General features: G+C 43.1%; 1 protein-coding gene across 1 annotated transcript in view; it reads left to right on the top strand.

Annotated features, from left to right (window-relative positions):
* vrk1 (VRK serine/threonine kinase 1) overlaps positions 1-15,929 on the top strand; it is a 67,547-nt gene continuing 51,618 nt past the window's right edge. The window contains exons 1-2 of the mRNA XM_078562170.1: positions 1-102; positions 13,995-14,154. Of these exons, the coding sequence (XP_078418296.1) occupies positions 13,995-14,154 (160 nt within the window). The 5' untranslated portion in view covers positions 1-102. The remainder of the gene's footprint in view (positions 103-13,994; positions 14,155-15,929) is intronic.

Genomic DNA, 15,929 nt, shown 5'->3' with positions numbered 1-15,929 from the left:
GTGGTGGCCAATTGGCGGGGTTGTTGTTGGGATCTGAGGGTGACAGTTTGTGCGCCAATTTCAGAGACAGGAGGAGGAGAATCTCTATTAGGAGCCGCCAGGGTGAGTGTTTATCCGGGGAGAAGAGGAAGGCCCGAGCGGGAGGGCAGGAGCGAGCGAGCCCGCCGTCTCATCACCCCCGCCCGTCCGCCGGCTCATCACCCCCGCCCGTCCGCCGGCTCATCACCCCCGCCCGTCCGCCGGCTCATCACCCCCGCCCGTCCGCCGGCTCATCACCCCCGCCCGTCTTCCGGCTCATCACCCCAGCTCACACCCTGGACTCAGGTTTAACTCTTCCGTGGAGCACTGAGCTGAATCCGCTCCCGGAGGCCAGGCCCCGTCCCTATCTCCGCACCGGGGGTGGGTGGGGCGTACCTGTCCCCACACCCGGGGTGAGGGGTGGTGCTGGGTGGTGATAGTGTACCTGTGCCCTGCACCGGGGTGAGGGGTGGTGCTGGGTGGTGATAGTGTACCTGTGCCCTGCACTGGGGTGAGGGGTGGTGCTGGGTGGTGATAGTGTACCTGTGCCCTGCACTGGGGTGAGGGGTGGTGCTGGGTGGTGATAGTGTACCTGTGCCCTGCACTGGGGTGAGGGGTGGTGCTGGGTGGTGATAGTGTACCTGTGCCCTACACCGAGGTGAGGGGTGGTGCTGGGTGGTGCTAGTGTACCTGTGCCCTACACCGGGGTGAGGGGTGGTGCTGGGTGGTGATAGTGTACCTGTGCCCTGCACTGGGGTGAGGGGTGGTGCTGGGTGGTGATAGTGTACCTGTGCCCTGCACTGGGATGAGGGGTGGTGCTGGGTGGTGATAGTGTACCTGTGCCCTGCACCGGGATGAGGGGTGGTGCTGGGTGATGATAGTGTACCTGTGCCTGCACTGGGATGATGGTGGGGTGGGGGTGGGGGTGATGTACCTGTGCCCACACTCATGGAAGGAGGGAGGGGTGATATACCTGTTGATGCCCTGATGTACATGTGCCTGCACCTTTGCTGCTGTTGAGGGAACCATTCCCTGGCTCTTTCTTGCTTCAAATCGATGGTGAGGAAAATTACCAGTTCACTCACTGCCTTGAAGAGGCTTTAGTGAGGCATTGCAGACATTGTATCATCCACTTAAAACTAACACTATTTTAATATCAGCTGGAGGATTTTGGTTGTTTGGTGATTGTTATTATTGATAATTACAGCACGCTGCTTTAGATTTAGATTTGTTTCAAATCTGGACATCAAAACCTGATATCAGAAAAAGTAACATTGTGAAGCTGTTTATTGTAATAATGTCCTTTGGGGAAGGAAACTTGCTGTTCTTACCAGGTCTGACCTATATGTCACTCCAGTTCTGTACCAACATGGGTGATTCTGAACTGCGCTCAAATGCTCCGATGCAGTGGCTCTCAAACTGGGATCTACAGACACTGGTGGGGGTGGGGGCAGGCTGTTGAGACTTTCCAGGGGAGTCCGGGGAATAATTTGAAGAGTCCCTTTGCTGTGATGGGGCGGTTTGGGTGCACACTGTTGGCCGCTATTTCGATTCCCTCTGCTCAAGCACAGCAGGACATTGGTAAGAGATTGCTGGGCTGGCACTGGAACTGAGGCAATTCTGGAAAGGACCTCAGGATTAGTGGATTGTCTGAGAATCCTACAAGGAGCTTCAGAGACTCTCAGAATAGATTTGCAGGGCTGGGGCTGGAGGAGAAATAAGTCGTGAGTAAGTGGGTGATGGAGGGTTACAACCAGCCTGGTGCCATTGTTCCCAACAGGAGTCACCAAGTGGGTTTTCTCTCCAAGAAGCTTCGGGAGTTGTCATGAGATGAAGTATTCAAAAGCATGTTGCCAAACCTGTATGGTTACATTTGCGTTCAAGGGAAGATAAAAGTTTTCTTATAACCAATCACATCAACGTTCATGATATCTAACAGCCCTGATAAACTTACGTGTAAGTCCCTTTAGCAGGACACTGATGAATTTTACATTCAGAAATGTAAACGTAGGAGGAGTTTATAGTATAAACTTAGATGGGGAGGTGGGGGGTCCATGATTACTAATCCATTTGAAAATGGTTCCTTCAACCAAAATAGAGCCACTGGTCTAGAAAGCCACTCTAGCTGTATTCAACCCATGCAAAGGCAAAGTACTGTGGATGCTGGAAGTCTGAAATGATGACAGAATATCCTGAAAATACTTATGTCAGGCGGCACATGTTGTGTGAGGGAAACAGAAGTAATGCTTCAGGTTGACGACCTTTCATCAGTTCAGGTTTCTGATGACAGATCTTCGACTTGTAAAGTAAATTTTCTCTTTCTGCACAGATGCTGCCTGATCTGCTGAGTATTTCCAGCATTTTCTGGTCTTTATGTGTATTCAACTTATGGTAGTTTAAGGCAAAGGGTCTTCTCAGGGCAACTAAGGATTGGTAATAGATGATGGTCTTGCCAGGATGGTTTTTGATGATGAGCACTTGATGAGAAACTTGCTATTATTTTGTTGCATCTTTGCCATTTTGTGATGCCGTGACTGGCAGTACTGTTCCCACCGTATATAGTTGAGTACATTTGTAGTAATGTTTTGCTCATTTTACATGGTGGAGATAAATCCATCAAACTGTTTCATAACCAGGTAACATAAGAGTAAATGTCATTGACGAGCATAAAAGTAAAATGCTGCAGATGCTGGAGATCTAAAATAATAAATTTCTTTTTTTATCACTGAGCAATTTGCTTATCCTGACTTTTCTGCGAAACAAAGGATTCCAACAGTGATGTCTTGTGCTAGCAGTCAATATGTTGATGAATCTATCAATTTTGCTGAGGTTGAAGCTCTGGAATGCTTAAGAGGCAGCTAGACTGGGAAAGGGGCAGTGAAGTGAGACTAATTAAATAATATATTCAGAGCCAGCACAGATGTGAGGGGCTGAATGGACCACCTTTTGTGTTGTAAGATTCTAGGACTGAGCAGGCTATGGAAAGTGACCCCAAATCTGAAGCAAATAGTTCCATGATTTATTTTATTCCCAGTAACTTTCCATTTTGTATTGCATGTTGCTTACTGGACAGGGAAACTGTTTGGAGCTTTGTGCCCTCTCTCCAAAGCCTCAAATTTGCCTCTGCCTGAAAATGACAAAATCTCTGTATTCAGCAGGAACGCACCCTCTCCGTTTTGGTTGGTTAGAGGCCAGGGACTTGGCAAGGTCATGCGATCATAAGAAATAGGAGAAGGCCATTTGGTGCCTCAAGCCTGCTCTGTCGTTCAATATGATCATGGTTGATCTGATTGTGGCCTTAACTCCATTATCCTGCCTGTTTCCCATAACCCTTGTTGATCAAAAATCTGTCTTAACACAGGCTTGAATATGGTCAATGATCCAGCCTCTGTGGAAGAGGATTCCAAAGACTAACGACCCTTTAAGAGAAGAAATTCCTCCTCATCTCCATGTTAAATTAGAGAACCTTTATCTTTAAACGGTGTCCCCTAGTTCTAGATTCCCCATGGGGAGCCTGTCAAGCACTCTCAGAATCTTATATGTTTCAATAAGATCACCTCATTCTTCTAAACTCCAATGAATATAGCTCAAACTTTTCTCATACGACAACCCCTTCATCCCAGAAATAGGCCCAGTGAACTATCTCTGAACTGCTTACAAGCCTAAGGTGCAGAAAGATTTACGAGAATAGTTTCAGGGATGAGGGACTTCAGTTCGATGGACAGATTGGGGAAGCTAGGTTTATTCATCTTAAGAGAAGAGAAGGGAAAGACAAGAGGAGATTTGAAAGAGGTATTCAAAATCATGAGGGTCTGGTCTGAGTAGATGGAGAACAATGGTTCCCATGACGGTAGGGTCGAGAACCAGAGGACACCGACTTAGATTGGCAAAAACATAAACAGTGACATGAGGAAAATGGCTTTTTTGCACAGCGAGTGGTTAGGATCTGAAATGCACTGCCTGAGAGTGTGGTGGAGGCAAGTACAACTGTGACTTTCAAAAAGGCATTGGATAAGCACCCTTGACCTCTTCAGGGATATTTTATACAGGTTTATCATTACTTCTCTGTTACTTCTGCATTAACTTCTCTGTTACTTCATTGAAAAACTCAAACCAAACACAATTTGCCTTCATCAAACCCTTGCTGACTTTTTAAAATTAATCCATGTTGCCCAAGTGACTTAATTTTTGTCCCGGATTATCATTTCTAAATCTTTCCCACCACAGAGGTTAAACTGATGGGCCTATAGTTGCTGCCCAATGGAGCTGGTTTTGAGTGATCAGCACCTTGATGCTGGGCATGTTGGTTTGGGAGAGGATGCTGCTGTTGGACTGCCTTACTTGCCATTGGATTTGGAGAATCTTGCGAAGGATGAATTGGTCGTACTTCTCCCATGCTTTGAGGTGCCTGCTGTAGGTTGTCCAAGCCTCCAATGTATATAGGAGTGCAGGGATCACTGCTGCCAGTTAACTGTGACCTTAGTCTCGGGTTTGTGATCCTGGTTCTCAATGCTCTTTTCCTCAATCGGCAGAAGTTGGCAAACTGGAGGCATTTTGAAGGCACTTCAGGCACTGGAGGCACTTCTCAACTAAAACTGTCTTCGACTTGAACGCCCTCGACTCCATTCTTCAGTACCCTGTCCAACTCAGCCTCAGTGCTATCCCAGTCTAGAACCAAGCCATTCGACAGCTGAAAAATAGAAAAGCCTCTGGGGCAGATGAAATCCCTGCTGAGATTCTGAAATGATGAATTTTGTCGAATTTGTCTGCCTTCATTGCGAGGAGGGTCCCAAGATATGGAAAATGGCCCACATTATCCAGAATTTCGATATTGATCTTAATAGATGTGGTGAAGTGTTGTGTTATGGGAGCTGATTAGAAGGGCACCTAGTTTCTCAGTTTAATAAAAGGCCCATTTCCTCATGTACTTTGGAGAAGGAGTTGGCAATGACCTGGAGCTCTGTTTCTGAGTGACTGCGCACATAAAAACAGAATTACCTGGAAAAACTCAGCAAGTCTGGCAGCATCGGTGGAGAAGAAATCAGTTAACGTTTCGAGCCTTCACGACCCTTCGGCAGAACTGAAGCATAGTTAGGAGAGGGGTGAAATATAAGCTGGTTTAAGGTGGGGAGGGGGGGGGCGTCGGGGAGAGAGAAGTTGAGGGTGTGGTGATTGTGGAGATAAGCAAGCAGTGATAGGAGCAGATAATCAAAAGATGTCACAGACAAAAGGATCAAAGAGGTGTTGAAGGTGGTGATACTTGTCTAAGAAAAGTGCTAATTAAGAATGGAAGACAGGACACTCAAAGTACAGCTCTAGTGGGGGTGGGGTGGAAAAGACTAACAAGGTTTTAGTTTTAGATTTAAAAATAATGGAAATAGGTGGGGAAAGAAGAATCTATATAAATTATTGAAAAAAAAAGGGGGGTGGAGGAGAAACGGGGTGGGGATGGGGGGAGGGGGAGTTTAAGATCTAAAGTTGTTGAATTCAATATTCAGCCCGGAAGGCTGTAAAGTGCCTAGTCGGAAGATGAGGTGCTGTTCCTCCAGTTTGCGTTGGGCTTCACTGGAACAATGCAGCAAGCCAAGGACAGACATGTGGGCAAGAGAACAGGGTGGAGTGTTAAAATGGCAAGCGACAGGGAGGTTTGGGTCTTTCTTGCGGACAGACCGCAGGTGTTCTGCAAAGCGGTCGCCCAGTTTGCGTTTGGTCTCTCCAATGTAGAGGAGACCGCATTGGGAGCAACGAATGCAGTAGACTAAGTTAGGGGAAATGCAAGTGAAATGCTGCTTCACTTGAAAGGAGTGTTTGGGCCCTTGGACGGTGAGGAGAGAGGAAGTGAAGGGGCAGGTGTTGCATCTTCTGTGTGGGCATGGGGAGGTGCCATAGGTGGGGGTTGAGGAGTAGGGGGTGATGGAGGAGTGGACCAGGGTGTCCCGGAGAAGTTCCCTGTTTTTGTTTTGGATTTCCAGCATCCACAGTAGCTTTTAGCTTTTTGTTTTTATCTCTGCATACTGAAGCTGGATAACTAAAATTGGAGTGCTTTGGTTTTGAGTTACAGGTGGTGTAGGTTGAACAGTTTCCCTTCTGTTCTGTAGATTATCTCCATGCTTGTGGATGGTTTGCTGGAGGTGAGATGCATTGAGGGAGATGCAGAAAAGGGTTTGTGTGATGACATAGCCTTCCTTGACCCTCGTCTTCACTGAGTTAGGGTCTGTGTGGAGCTGTTGGTAAATGTGAGGCATTCACTTTGGTTGTAAGAATAGAGAAGTAGAATATTCTTTTATAATGCATGAAACATTTGAATGTTGATGTTCAGAGAGACTTGGGTGTGCTTGTATAAGGAACACAAAGTTAGCCTGCAGGCACTGCAAGCAATTAGGAAGGGACATGGCATGTTGAAAAGAATCTAGCTTTATACCTCCACTAGCGTGTATCAGCAAAACCATTGTTCTACCCTTCAACATATTTACATAGTGCTATCCATCCATATAATAAAATGAGTTCCACATGCACTTTCTTTGAAGACCAATACCAAGGCACTGAGCTCCTCTTCCTAAAAAATGGTAGAAAGTTGTCCTTGGAGCAAAGAATTTTAAGGAGTAATTTAATAGAAGGGTTCAGAATTATGAAGAGTTTTCATAGGGTAGATGAGAAAAACTATTTCCACTGGCAGGAAGCTTGTAATGCCTTCAGACAGTGTTTTATAATCAGGAAGACTCCACCTGAAAGGATAATGGAAGCAGATTCAATAGTAACTTTCAAAAGGGATTTGGGCATCTATTTGAAAAATGAGAAATTGCAGGGCTATGGGGGAAGAGCTAGCACAGGTAAGATGGGTTGAATGGCTACCTGTGTTGTAAGACGTTTCTGTGGCAGGTTCAGCTCGAATCATGGGGGAACTAATACCAATTGCTGTAGCTGGCAGGACTAATAGTGTATGCTCCTGAAAAAGACTGAGGCTTTAGTGATGAGAGACAATGCAATCAACAGTGCTTGTTAATAGTTTGGACTCATCAGCTGATGTCTGTTTTATCATGGAAAGAGTAGATTCTCCTCCATTTTGGGAAGCAATTGAGTCTGTGTTTTTTGTCATATAAATTGGCGAAGTATTCCCTACTCCTAAATTTTCTTTATTGTTTGTTTAAAACAAATCCACTTGAAGTCTTAGATGGTATTCTTTGCTTAATCTATTTTCTCTGATGCTTATCTGTAGATGATTATATTCAAATGCTGTTATAACTCTCCTTTTGCATCATTGGTGAGCAATTTGTGATTGGGAGACAAAAGAGCATCACATCATAAAGACTACCATGTCATTACTGCCGTGATGTCACTTCAAGTGACATTAAATTCAAAGACTTGCACTGAGTAAGTTGTTCTGTGAAATCCAAATCAACTATATTTTGTTAAATGATGTTACAAGGCACTAATGCATTCTTAGGACTTAACGATGACTTTACAAATCATTGGCATTTGGCTATTTTGGTTTATGATGTGTCACCCTTAATTGTGTTATAATATATTACAAGGCTGAAAAAGCAATTGTGTTTGTGTAACTTCATGAACTATGACAGTGAAGTTAAGTGACCTTATAATCACTCAGATCTTCCCTTAACTCTTCTTATATGTAGTTTTTCTGTTGCTCGTATCTCCTGTAAATGCCAATGTTATGGTTCCTGGATTGTATGTCCCACGGTACTAAAAGAGAAGTATCGTAGACACGGATTGTTATGAGGTGAGCTGCTAAAATATAAGAATTGAGAGAGAGAAGTAAAATTTTGCTGATGTGTAATTGTTCTGTAAGCATTACCCTTTTCTAACATAGTCAAAGCTTATTGTTCAAAATGCATCATCGTCAAAGAAAATGCTTTAGATAGAATTCACTTTTTATTCGTTCACGGGTATCTTGCATTGATGCCTGGGACTGGCTTTCATTGCCCATGCTCGATTGCCCTCAAAAGGTGGTAGGAGGTCACCTGCTTGAACTGCTGTGGTCAGTATAGTTTTCTTGTGGCGGTTTGATACAACTAAGTGCTTTGCATCTGCCATTTGAGAAGGTATTTTAGATTAGCCATGTTGGTATGAGACTGGAGTCACAGACCAGACTGCATAAGGACAGCAGATCTTTTTCCCTATAGAACATTAGTAAGCCAGTAGGTCTTTATGACAATCCAATGGCTTCATCATTACTTTTTCACTGATTTACCTTTAAATTCAGTTGCAAAGAAGTCTGAAAATATATTCCCACCCACTCTGTAGGTTTTGAACTCTTGTTCACTGCGTTATTACATGAGTTCCTTAGTCCAGCTACACCACTGCACTAATGTACTTGATTGGGGATCAAGGTCATCATAATGGTCAGTCTTTGAAGTTGAATTCACTACCATATCAAAGCGTGTTTTTAATATGCATCGATTTAGAATGAAGGAGAAAACTTCTGAGGAAATATATTTCCAAAGTCAAAGAAGATGAAGGTGGTGGGGAAAAACAAAAAGACTTGCATTTATATAGCACCTTTCACAACCTCCCCCTGTGATGTGATTGTGAAGTGTAGTCACTGTTGCACTGTACGAAATGCAGAATCAAATTTGAGTACATCGCGGCCCCACAAACAACAATATGATAATGATCAGATTTTTTTTGCAGTGATTTTTGGTTCAGGAATGGCGACCAGGACTCTGGGGATATCTCCGCTGCTCTTCAGAATGGTGTCATAGGCTCTTTTCCATCCACCCGAGAGGGCAGACAGGACCTGGGTTTAATGCCTCATCCAAAAAACAGCACTTCTGACACTACACTGGCGAGATGGCCTAGATTTTGTGCCCAGGTTTCAGAAATGAGACTTTAACCTAGAACATTCTGACTCTGAGCTCAGAGCACTGCCATTGAGTCCTGACTGACACCTGAGGCACAATATAGACAGCAGGTGTAAGGGAATATTTAGTATCTAGCAAACATAATGTACTGACATTCAGGTTAGACATAAAAAATACGGAATAAACTTCTGTTTATATTGTGCATGTCATGACCTTAGCTTCCAGACAAATCAAAGGAACCACTTTTTGAAGTATAGTCAAGTTATTAGAGTTCTTTGAGGATATAGCAAGCAGGGTGGATGAAGGGGAACCAGTAGAAGTAGTGCCTTTGGATTTCCAAAAGTCATTTGATAAGGTGCCAGATAAAAGTTTACTGCAGGAGATAAGAGCTCAAGATGTTGGGGTGATATATTTGCATGAATAGAGGATTGGCTAACCAACAGGAAACAGGTAAATGAATAAGTGGATCATTTTCAGTTGGCAGTTCACTAGCGCAGTGCCGCAGGGATCAGTGCCAGGGCAGCAACTATTTACGCTCTGGAATTGATGAATTGGATGAAGTGATGGATTGTTATGTCTAAATTTGCTGATGATACAAAGATAGATAGAAAAGCAAATTGTGAGGGGGATATAAAGAGTCTGCAAAGGAACATAGGTTAAATGGAAGATGGAATATAATGTGGGGAAATGTGAAGTTGTCCACTTTGGCAGGAAGAATGGAAATAGAGAATATTATTTAAATGGCAAGAGGCTGCAGAACAAAGATCTAGGTGTCCTTTTAAATGAATTACAAAAGGTTAGCATGCAGGTACAATTAATTAGGAAGGCAAACGGAATGTTGGCCTTTATTGCAAGGAGGATGGAGTATAAAAGTATTGAAGTCTTGCTAGAACTGTACAGGGCATGGATGAGACCGCACCTGGAATACTATCTACAGTTTTGGTTTCCTTACCTAAGGAGGGGACACACTCTATTTGGAAGCAGTTCCGAGAAGGTTCACTAGGCTCGTTCCTGGGATGATGGGGTTATCTTATGAGGAAGTGTTGAGCATGTTGGCCTGTACTCATTGGAGTTTAGAAGAATGAGAGGTGATTTTATTGAAGCACATAAGATTCTGAGGGGACTTGGCAAGGTAGACACTGGGGGGGATGTTTCCTCTCATAGGGGAATCTAGAATGAGGGGGCATGGTTTAAAAATAGAGTCTCATATATAAGTCGGAGATGAGACTTTCTCTCCTCAGAGGGCCTTTGGAATTTTCTTGCCCAGCAATCAGTGGAGGCTGGGTTATTGAATAAATTTAAGGTTAGAGAGATTTTTGATTAACAAGAGAGTCAAGGGTTATGGGGACAGGCAGGAGAGTGGAATTGAGGCTACAATCACATCAACCATGAACTTATCGAATGGTGGAGCAGGCTTGATGGGCCTAATGGCTTACTCCTATTTCTTATGATCTTTGTGATCATTGGCAATGTATGTTAGTCAATTCGCACATAGCAAGGTTTGATGAACAGCAATATAATAAATGACCAGATAATTTGCTTTGTTTTGTTTGAGGGATAAATGTTGTCCAGGACACAGAAATAACCGCCCCCCCCCCAACCGGCTCTTCGAATAGTGCCTTGTCATCTTATACGTCCATCTGAAAGGGAAGACGGGGCCTCGATTTAACACCACCTTTGAAAGACAGCACCTCCTGGAAAGTCCAGATTATCTGCTTGAGTCTCTGGAGTGTGACCTGAACCCGCAACCTTATAACTAAGAGGCAAGAGTATTTAGAAGGAATAAAAGCAAAAAGAAGCCAATTAAAAAGCTCTTTTTTTAAAAAAAGAGCTGTTCTTAAAGGTGTGAGATATTGTATGGGCATGGTAAAATGGGAAGAGATATTCGAAGGATATGATGCAGAAGGGAAGTTGAAAAATCCTAAAGAAAGTTACCCTTGAAATGGGTTGGGGATAGAATAAAAGACTAAGGTTAGTCTGGCTTACTTACAAACTTGTGAATGAAATTTTGGGGACAACAAGCATATAAAATGTTTTAATTCAAGAAAGAAATAGCATAGGGAGATGATAACCGTTTTCTGAGGAATGCTAAGGAACTGATTAGGGCTGGATAAAGATATTATGAGGAAAAGAAAATAATGCCTTATTCTGCTTTAAGTATGTCAATAATAATCAAAGGGTGCATTGAGATGGTGGCCCACTGAAACATGACAGTTGGGAAGTGGTGTCTCAGAGTAGAAGCAAAGTACAAAATGGTTATTTTCAACAGTGTTCACAAAAGAAATGAGAGATATGGCACAATCGGAGGTGCAGTCTGCAGGTGAATGCAGACTGAAATATTTTAAAATCACAGGAGAGGACATATTGGGGAGATTGTTGATTCTAAAGGTAGATAATGTGGCTGACTCCTGACAATTTTAATTCTGTGGTTATGAATGAATTGGCGCAAAATGATTGAGAGTTGTCTTCCCAATACTTTTCTGAATTTATTAGACTCTGACCAAATCCCAGAGGATCAGAAAATTGTAAAAATTTTCACAAAATCTTCACTCGAGAATCATAAAAAATTGTTGACCTGTAAGCATTATTTTCACTGTTGGGAAAGTGCTTGAAAATTTTGTGAGGAATGATAAAAGTAATCATCTTGAGGAGCATAAGCCAAGCACAGAATATCAGTGCTGATTTTGCAGTGCTGATCATGCTTGACTAATTCATTGGACTTAGTTGAGGTGATGATGGTTCGGGAAAGGACAATAGATTTCAGGAAGGCATTTGACACTGATGCCGATCAACCAATATACTTCAAGAGGTTGCAAAAACAAAATATGTTGGAAACCTGAAGTAAAAACAAAACGCTGGAAATACACAAGTCAGGTTGCATCTGAAGTGAGGAATAGAGTTAATGTTTCGGGTTGATGAACTTTCGCAAGAACTGGAAAATGTTTGAGGTATCACAGGTTTCAAGCAAGTGCAGGAGTAAGGAAAGGGGGAAGAACCAAAGAGAAGGCCCATGATAGAGTGGAAGCCAGGGGGGATTAAATGACAAAAGCGATGATGGTGCAAGGCAAAAGGAGATGATAAAGGGAAAATAAGAATCAAAAGATGGGTCTAGACTAGGTGTAAGCGGGTATAGTAGAATCATCACCAAGAGCTGTTCTCTGATAAAATAGGGGCAAAGGTTACAATTGAAAGATGAGTTGGTGTTCCTTGAGCTTTCATTGAACTTCATTGGAACAGTGCAGAAGGCTGAAGACAGAGGGATGATGAATTGAAGTGACAGAAAGGAAGCTTGGTGTCACATTAAATGGAGGTTTTCTGCAAAGTGGACACCCAGTCGGCATTTGGCCTCCCCATTGTGGAGGCGACCGCATTGTGAGCAACAAGTACAGAATAATAAATTGAAAGAAGTAGAAGTAAATCGCTGTTTCACTTGGAAGCAATGTTTTGGTCCCTGGATTTTGGGAAGGGAGGAGGTAAAAGGGTGGGTGTTGTATCTCCTGTGCTTGCACGGGAAGGGAAGGTATAGGTTGTGGAGTGGGCCAAGGTGCCATAGAGGGAACAGTCCTTTGTAACCCTGAAAGGGGAAGAGCATATAAGTTTGATCTGGAAGAAATGGCAGAGGATGATCTGTTGAACGTGGGTGGCAAGTAAGGGCAACGCAAACCCTTTTGTGATTCTGGGAGTGGGGTGGGATGAAGGCGGGAGTGGGGTGGGGTGAGAGCAGAAGTGTGGGCAACGAAACAAGCATGGTTGAGGGCCCTATCAACAATGTTTCGGGGGGGACCCTTGGTTGAATGAAAAGGACAATATGTTGGAAGCACTGATGTGGAAGGTATCATCAACAGAACAGATGGGAGACTGGAGTAGAGTCCTTTTGGAGTGCAGGGTGGGAGGAAGTATAGTCAGAGTACCTGTGTGAGTCAGTGGGCTTATAGTGGATATTATAGCTAATCCACAGAAATGGAGACGGAGAAGTTGAGGAATGGGAGGGAAGACCAGAGATGGATCATGTGAAGATGAGAGGAGGATGGAAAATGAAAACAATGCAATTAACATTTTCTAGTTCAGTGCGAGAGCAAAAGAAACCATACTGATATAGTCATCAATGTACAGGAAAAAGAGATGAGGAAGGGACCTGAGGAGGATTGGAGCTCAATGTTCCCATACCCCATGAAAAAACAGGCATAGGTAGGACCCAAATGGTGGAAATGAGTGGAGTAAAATAAGTTGTTTAGTGTGAGAACAAATTCAACCAGGCATAGGAGGGTGATGGTGGTGAATGGGGACTGGTTGAGCCTCAGTTCAAGGAAGAAGCAGAGAGCCCTCTGGCTGTACTGGGAGAGGGATGGAGGTGTATATTGATTTGACATCCATGATGAAAAGGTGGTGGTTAGGATCAGGAAACTAGAAACTATTGGAGCCAGAGGTGTGGGAAGAGTCATGGGTGGAGGTTGGAAGAGACTCCATGGAGGGCTGGGGAGAAGTTAAGATGAGAAGAAATCAGTTCTGTAGGGTAAGAACAATGGGGGTCTCAGGGAAATGCAACACGTTATTTGTTCATTTCTTTGTTGTTGTTTGTAGGACCTTGCTACATGTACATTTGTTGCTGTGCTGTCTCCATTACAATGGTCACCACACTGGAGAAGTAATTTGTTGGTTGTGAAGAACTTTTGAATGTGCTGAGGCTGTGAAAGGTGCTGTATAAATACCAATTTTCCTTGTGCAGTATTCCATTGAGTATAGGCTCTCGTTTACAAAACCTTAAAAAGTGTATTTGGTTGTGTTTCGTTCCTCCATTAGGAAGTGATGGAGAGCAACAGCTCACAGGTTGGAGGCGTAATCAGCAAAGCAACATGTTCTGAGATGCCTGTGTGGTATCTGTTGGTAATCAACTTGCCTGTCTTAGGGAGCTGCTTGGGAGTAAATTACCTCTTGGCCTAGAAAAGATTTCTAATCAACAAATATGCAGAACAACCCTTACTTTAGAATTTCTTAAAGTGTTGTTGACAGACTTGGCATTTGAGGATTTCTTGTGGCAACTCTCAGCACCTCCACTTCTGCTGTAAAGAAATGACATTATATCGGTTATACTTCTGCATTTAAGTTGTCCAAAGGTGGTGTTCTTTATTTCACAAGAAGTATTTTTTGAAATTTCAGATGCCTCCCAAACGTGTTGCAGCTGTCAGAACAAGAGCTCCGCCCAAGAGAAAGATGGCAGAGGAACTTAAACCAGGCGAAGTGCTGACTGACACTGCAAAAAAGCAATGGAAAATTGGGAAGCCAATCGGGAGAGGTGGATTTGGCCTCCTGTACCTGGGTAAATACAGACCATGGACTAATGGATCTTGAGTGATTCAAATGCGGGATTGCGTACACTAACTGTCATGTTGATTTGTTTAACAGCTGAAGCATAAGGTTTAACAACTCAGTTTGATAATTGTAAAGTCAGTTTCTGTTATTAGGAGAATATAGCTGAGGAATGATAGCTACAAATGAATTCATCTGTGAATGGGATAAAGTAGTATCCTACAGTGACACTTTTTAAAGGGTGGCTTATTGTGCAATTGATAAATAGCAGTTTTCTGAAGTTCAAGCCAGGAATGTCCCAGATTGTATCAGCTTTTCTTTGTTAGCCATTCTTGTTTGATATGTCAGTCGGAAAATTACAGTTTAACAAAAACTTCTGTTTATGTAGCACCTTTAACTAAAATACCTCAAGGCATTTCACAGGAGCATTATAAAAGAAAATAAGAATGAACCGTGACAGGATTTTCCACAGAGCAGTTATCATTGTCGGATTGCCACTCTCTCAAATTTGGCTGCGTCACAATGCTGCTCTGCATTTCTTGCTGGGTCTTCTGAGCTTGATTCCCAGGGAGGTCAGTGTCTTGGACTTTTGCATGGTCCCATGCACATCTTGGCTTGTATGTCCAGTCTCCTACGATCTAAGACTGGAAGATCTGGGCCATTAAATGACCAAAAGCTTGATCAGAGAGGTAGGTTTTAAGGTGTATCTTAAGGGAAGAAAGTGCGGTAGTGAGGCAGAAACGTTTAGGGAGGGAATTCCAGAGCTTGGGGTTTAGGCTGCTAGTGGTGTAGCAATTAAAATCAGGGATGCTCCAGAGGTCAGAAATAGATGAGCATGGGTATCTTGGAAGATTGGGGAGCTGGAGGAGATTACAGAGATGGGGAGGGGTGAGACCATGGGAAGGTTTGAAAATGAATGAGAATTTTAACTTCAATGTCACTGAGCAAAGGTGCCTATTCCCAAGCCCACTTCTGAATTTTTTTCATGAGAGCTGAGCTTTTAATCTTGGTAGAAACAGATTTCAGGTGGCATTGTTGGGATATATTAAAAAAAGTCTCCCAACTCTGGGATGGTAAATGCCTTCCACTCTTGAGGTGGCCTTGCTGCATTTCCCAAATGAAGGTGGAGAGCAGCTTTGCTAGAAGCTGTAGATGCATGTCAGTGCATCGTGTTCCTGCTGAGAGAGTTAGAGCTGGCAGTATTTATTGCAAGCACTCAGTCACACACAGAAAGCGAGCTTGTGCTTGATATTAAGCTTTCCTAGCTTAGAGAAGAGATGAAAAATTAATTAGTAAGTAGTGAAATGATCACTGACAGCACTTTGGAGAGATCCTTGGACTAGGCTTCCTGATGAAGTATAATGCAAATTTTGGGTGGGAGTGGTGGGTCTGTCTTTTGCTAAATGACCTTATATACTTCTGCACTTATACAGATGGTGTGATGACCACATGTCAATCTTGATGAGTCACTTCCTCCCTTTGAGGCCCTTTTGAACTTGTAACTGTTCAGAACTGTCAGTACATAGTATAGTACATCGATAAACATTTTGTACTTTAAACATTAATGTATGATTTTAGTAACTAGCCGACTGAGTATTTAAAAACAGTACAGTTCATTAATTGTGTTTTCCAGGAACGTGAAACACATTATGTAGTTAAGTAGGTTATACAATTATGCAATCTCTTGAAATTAATCAAGGAATAGTTTGATGTGCTGGTTCCTCAGTTCATGTTTTTGTATTCCTTCTGTTTTTAAAATTATGTAGTTAAACACAGTACTAAAAT

The sequence above is a fragment of the Cetorhinus maximus genome, chromosome 18, assembly GCF_964194155.1.
Source record: "Cetorhinus maximus chromosome 18, sCetMax3.hap1.1, whole genome shotgun sequence".
Lineage (NCBI taxonomy): Eukaryota > Metazoa > Chordata > Chondrichthyes > Lamniformes > Cetorhinidae > Cetorhinus > Cetorhinus maximus.
This window is presented reverse-complemented; position numbering and strand designations above follow the sequence as displayed.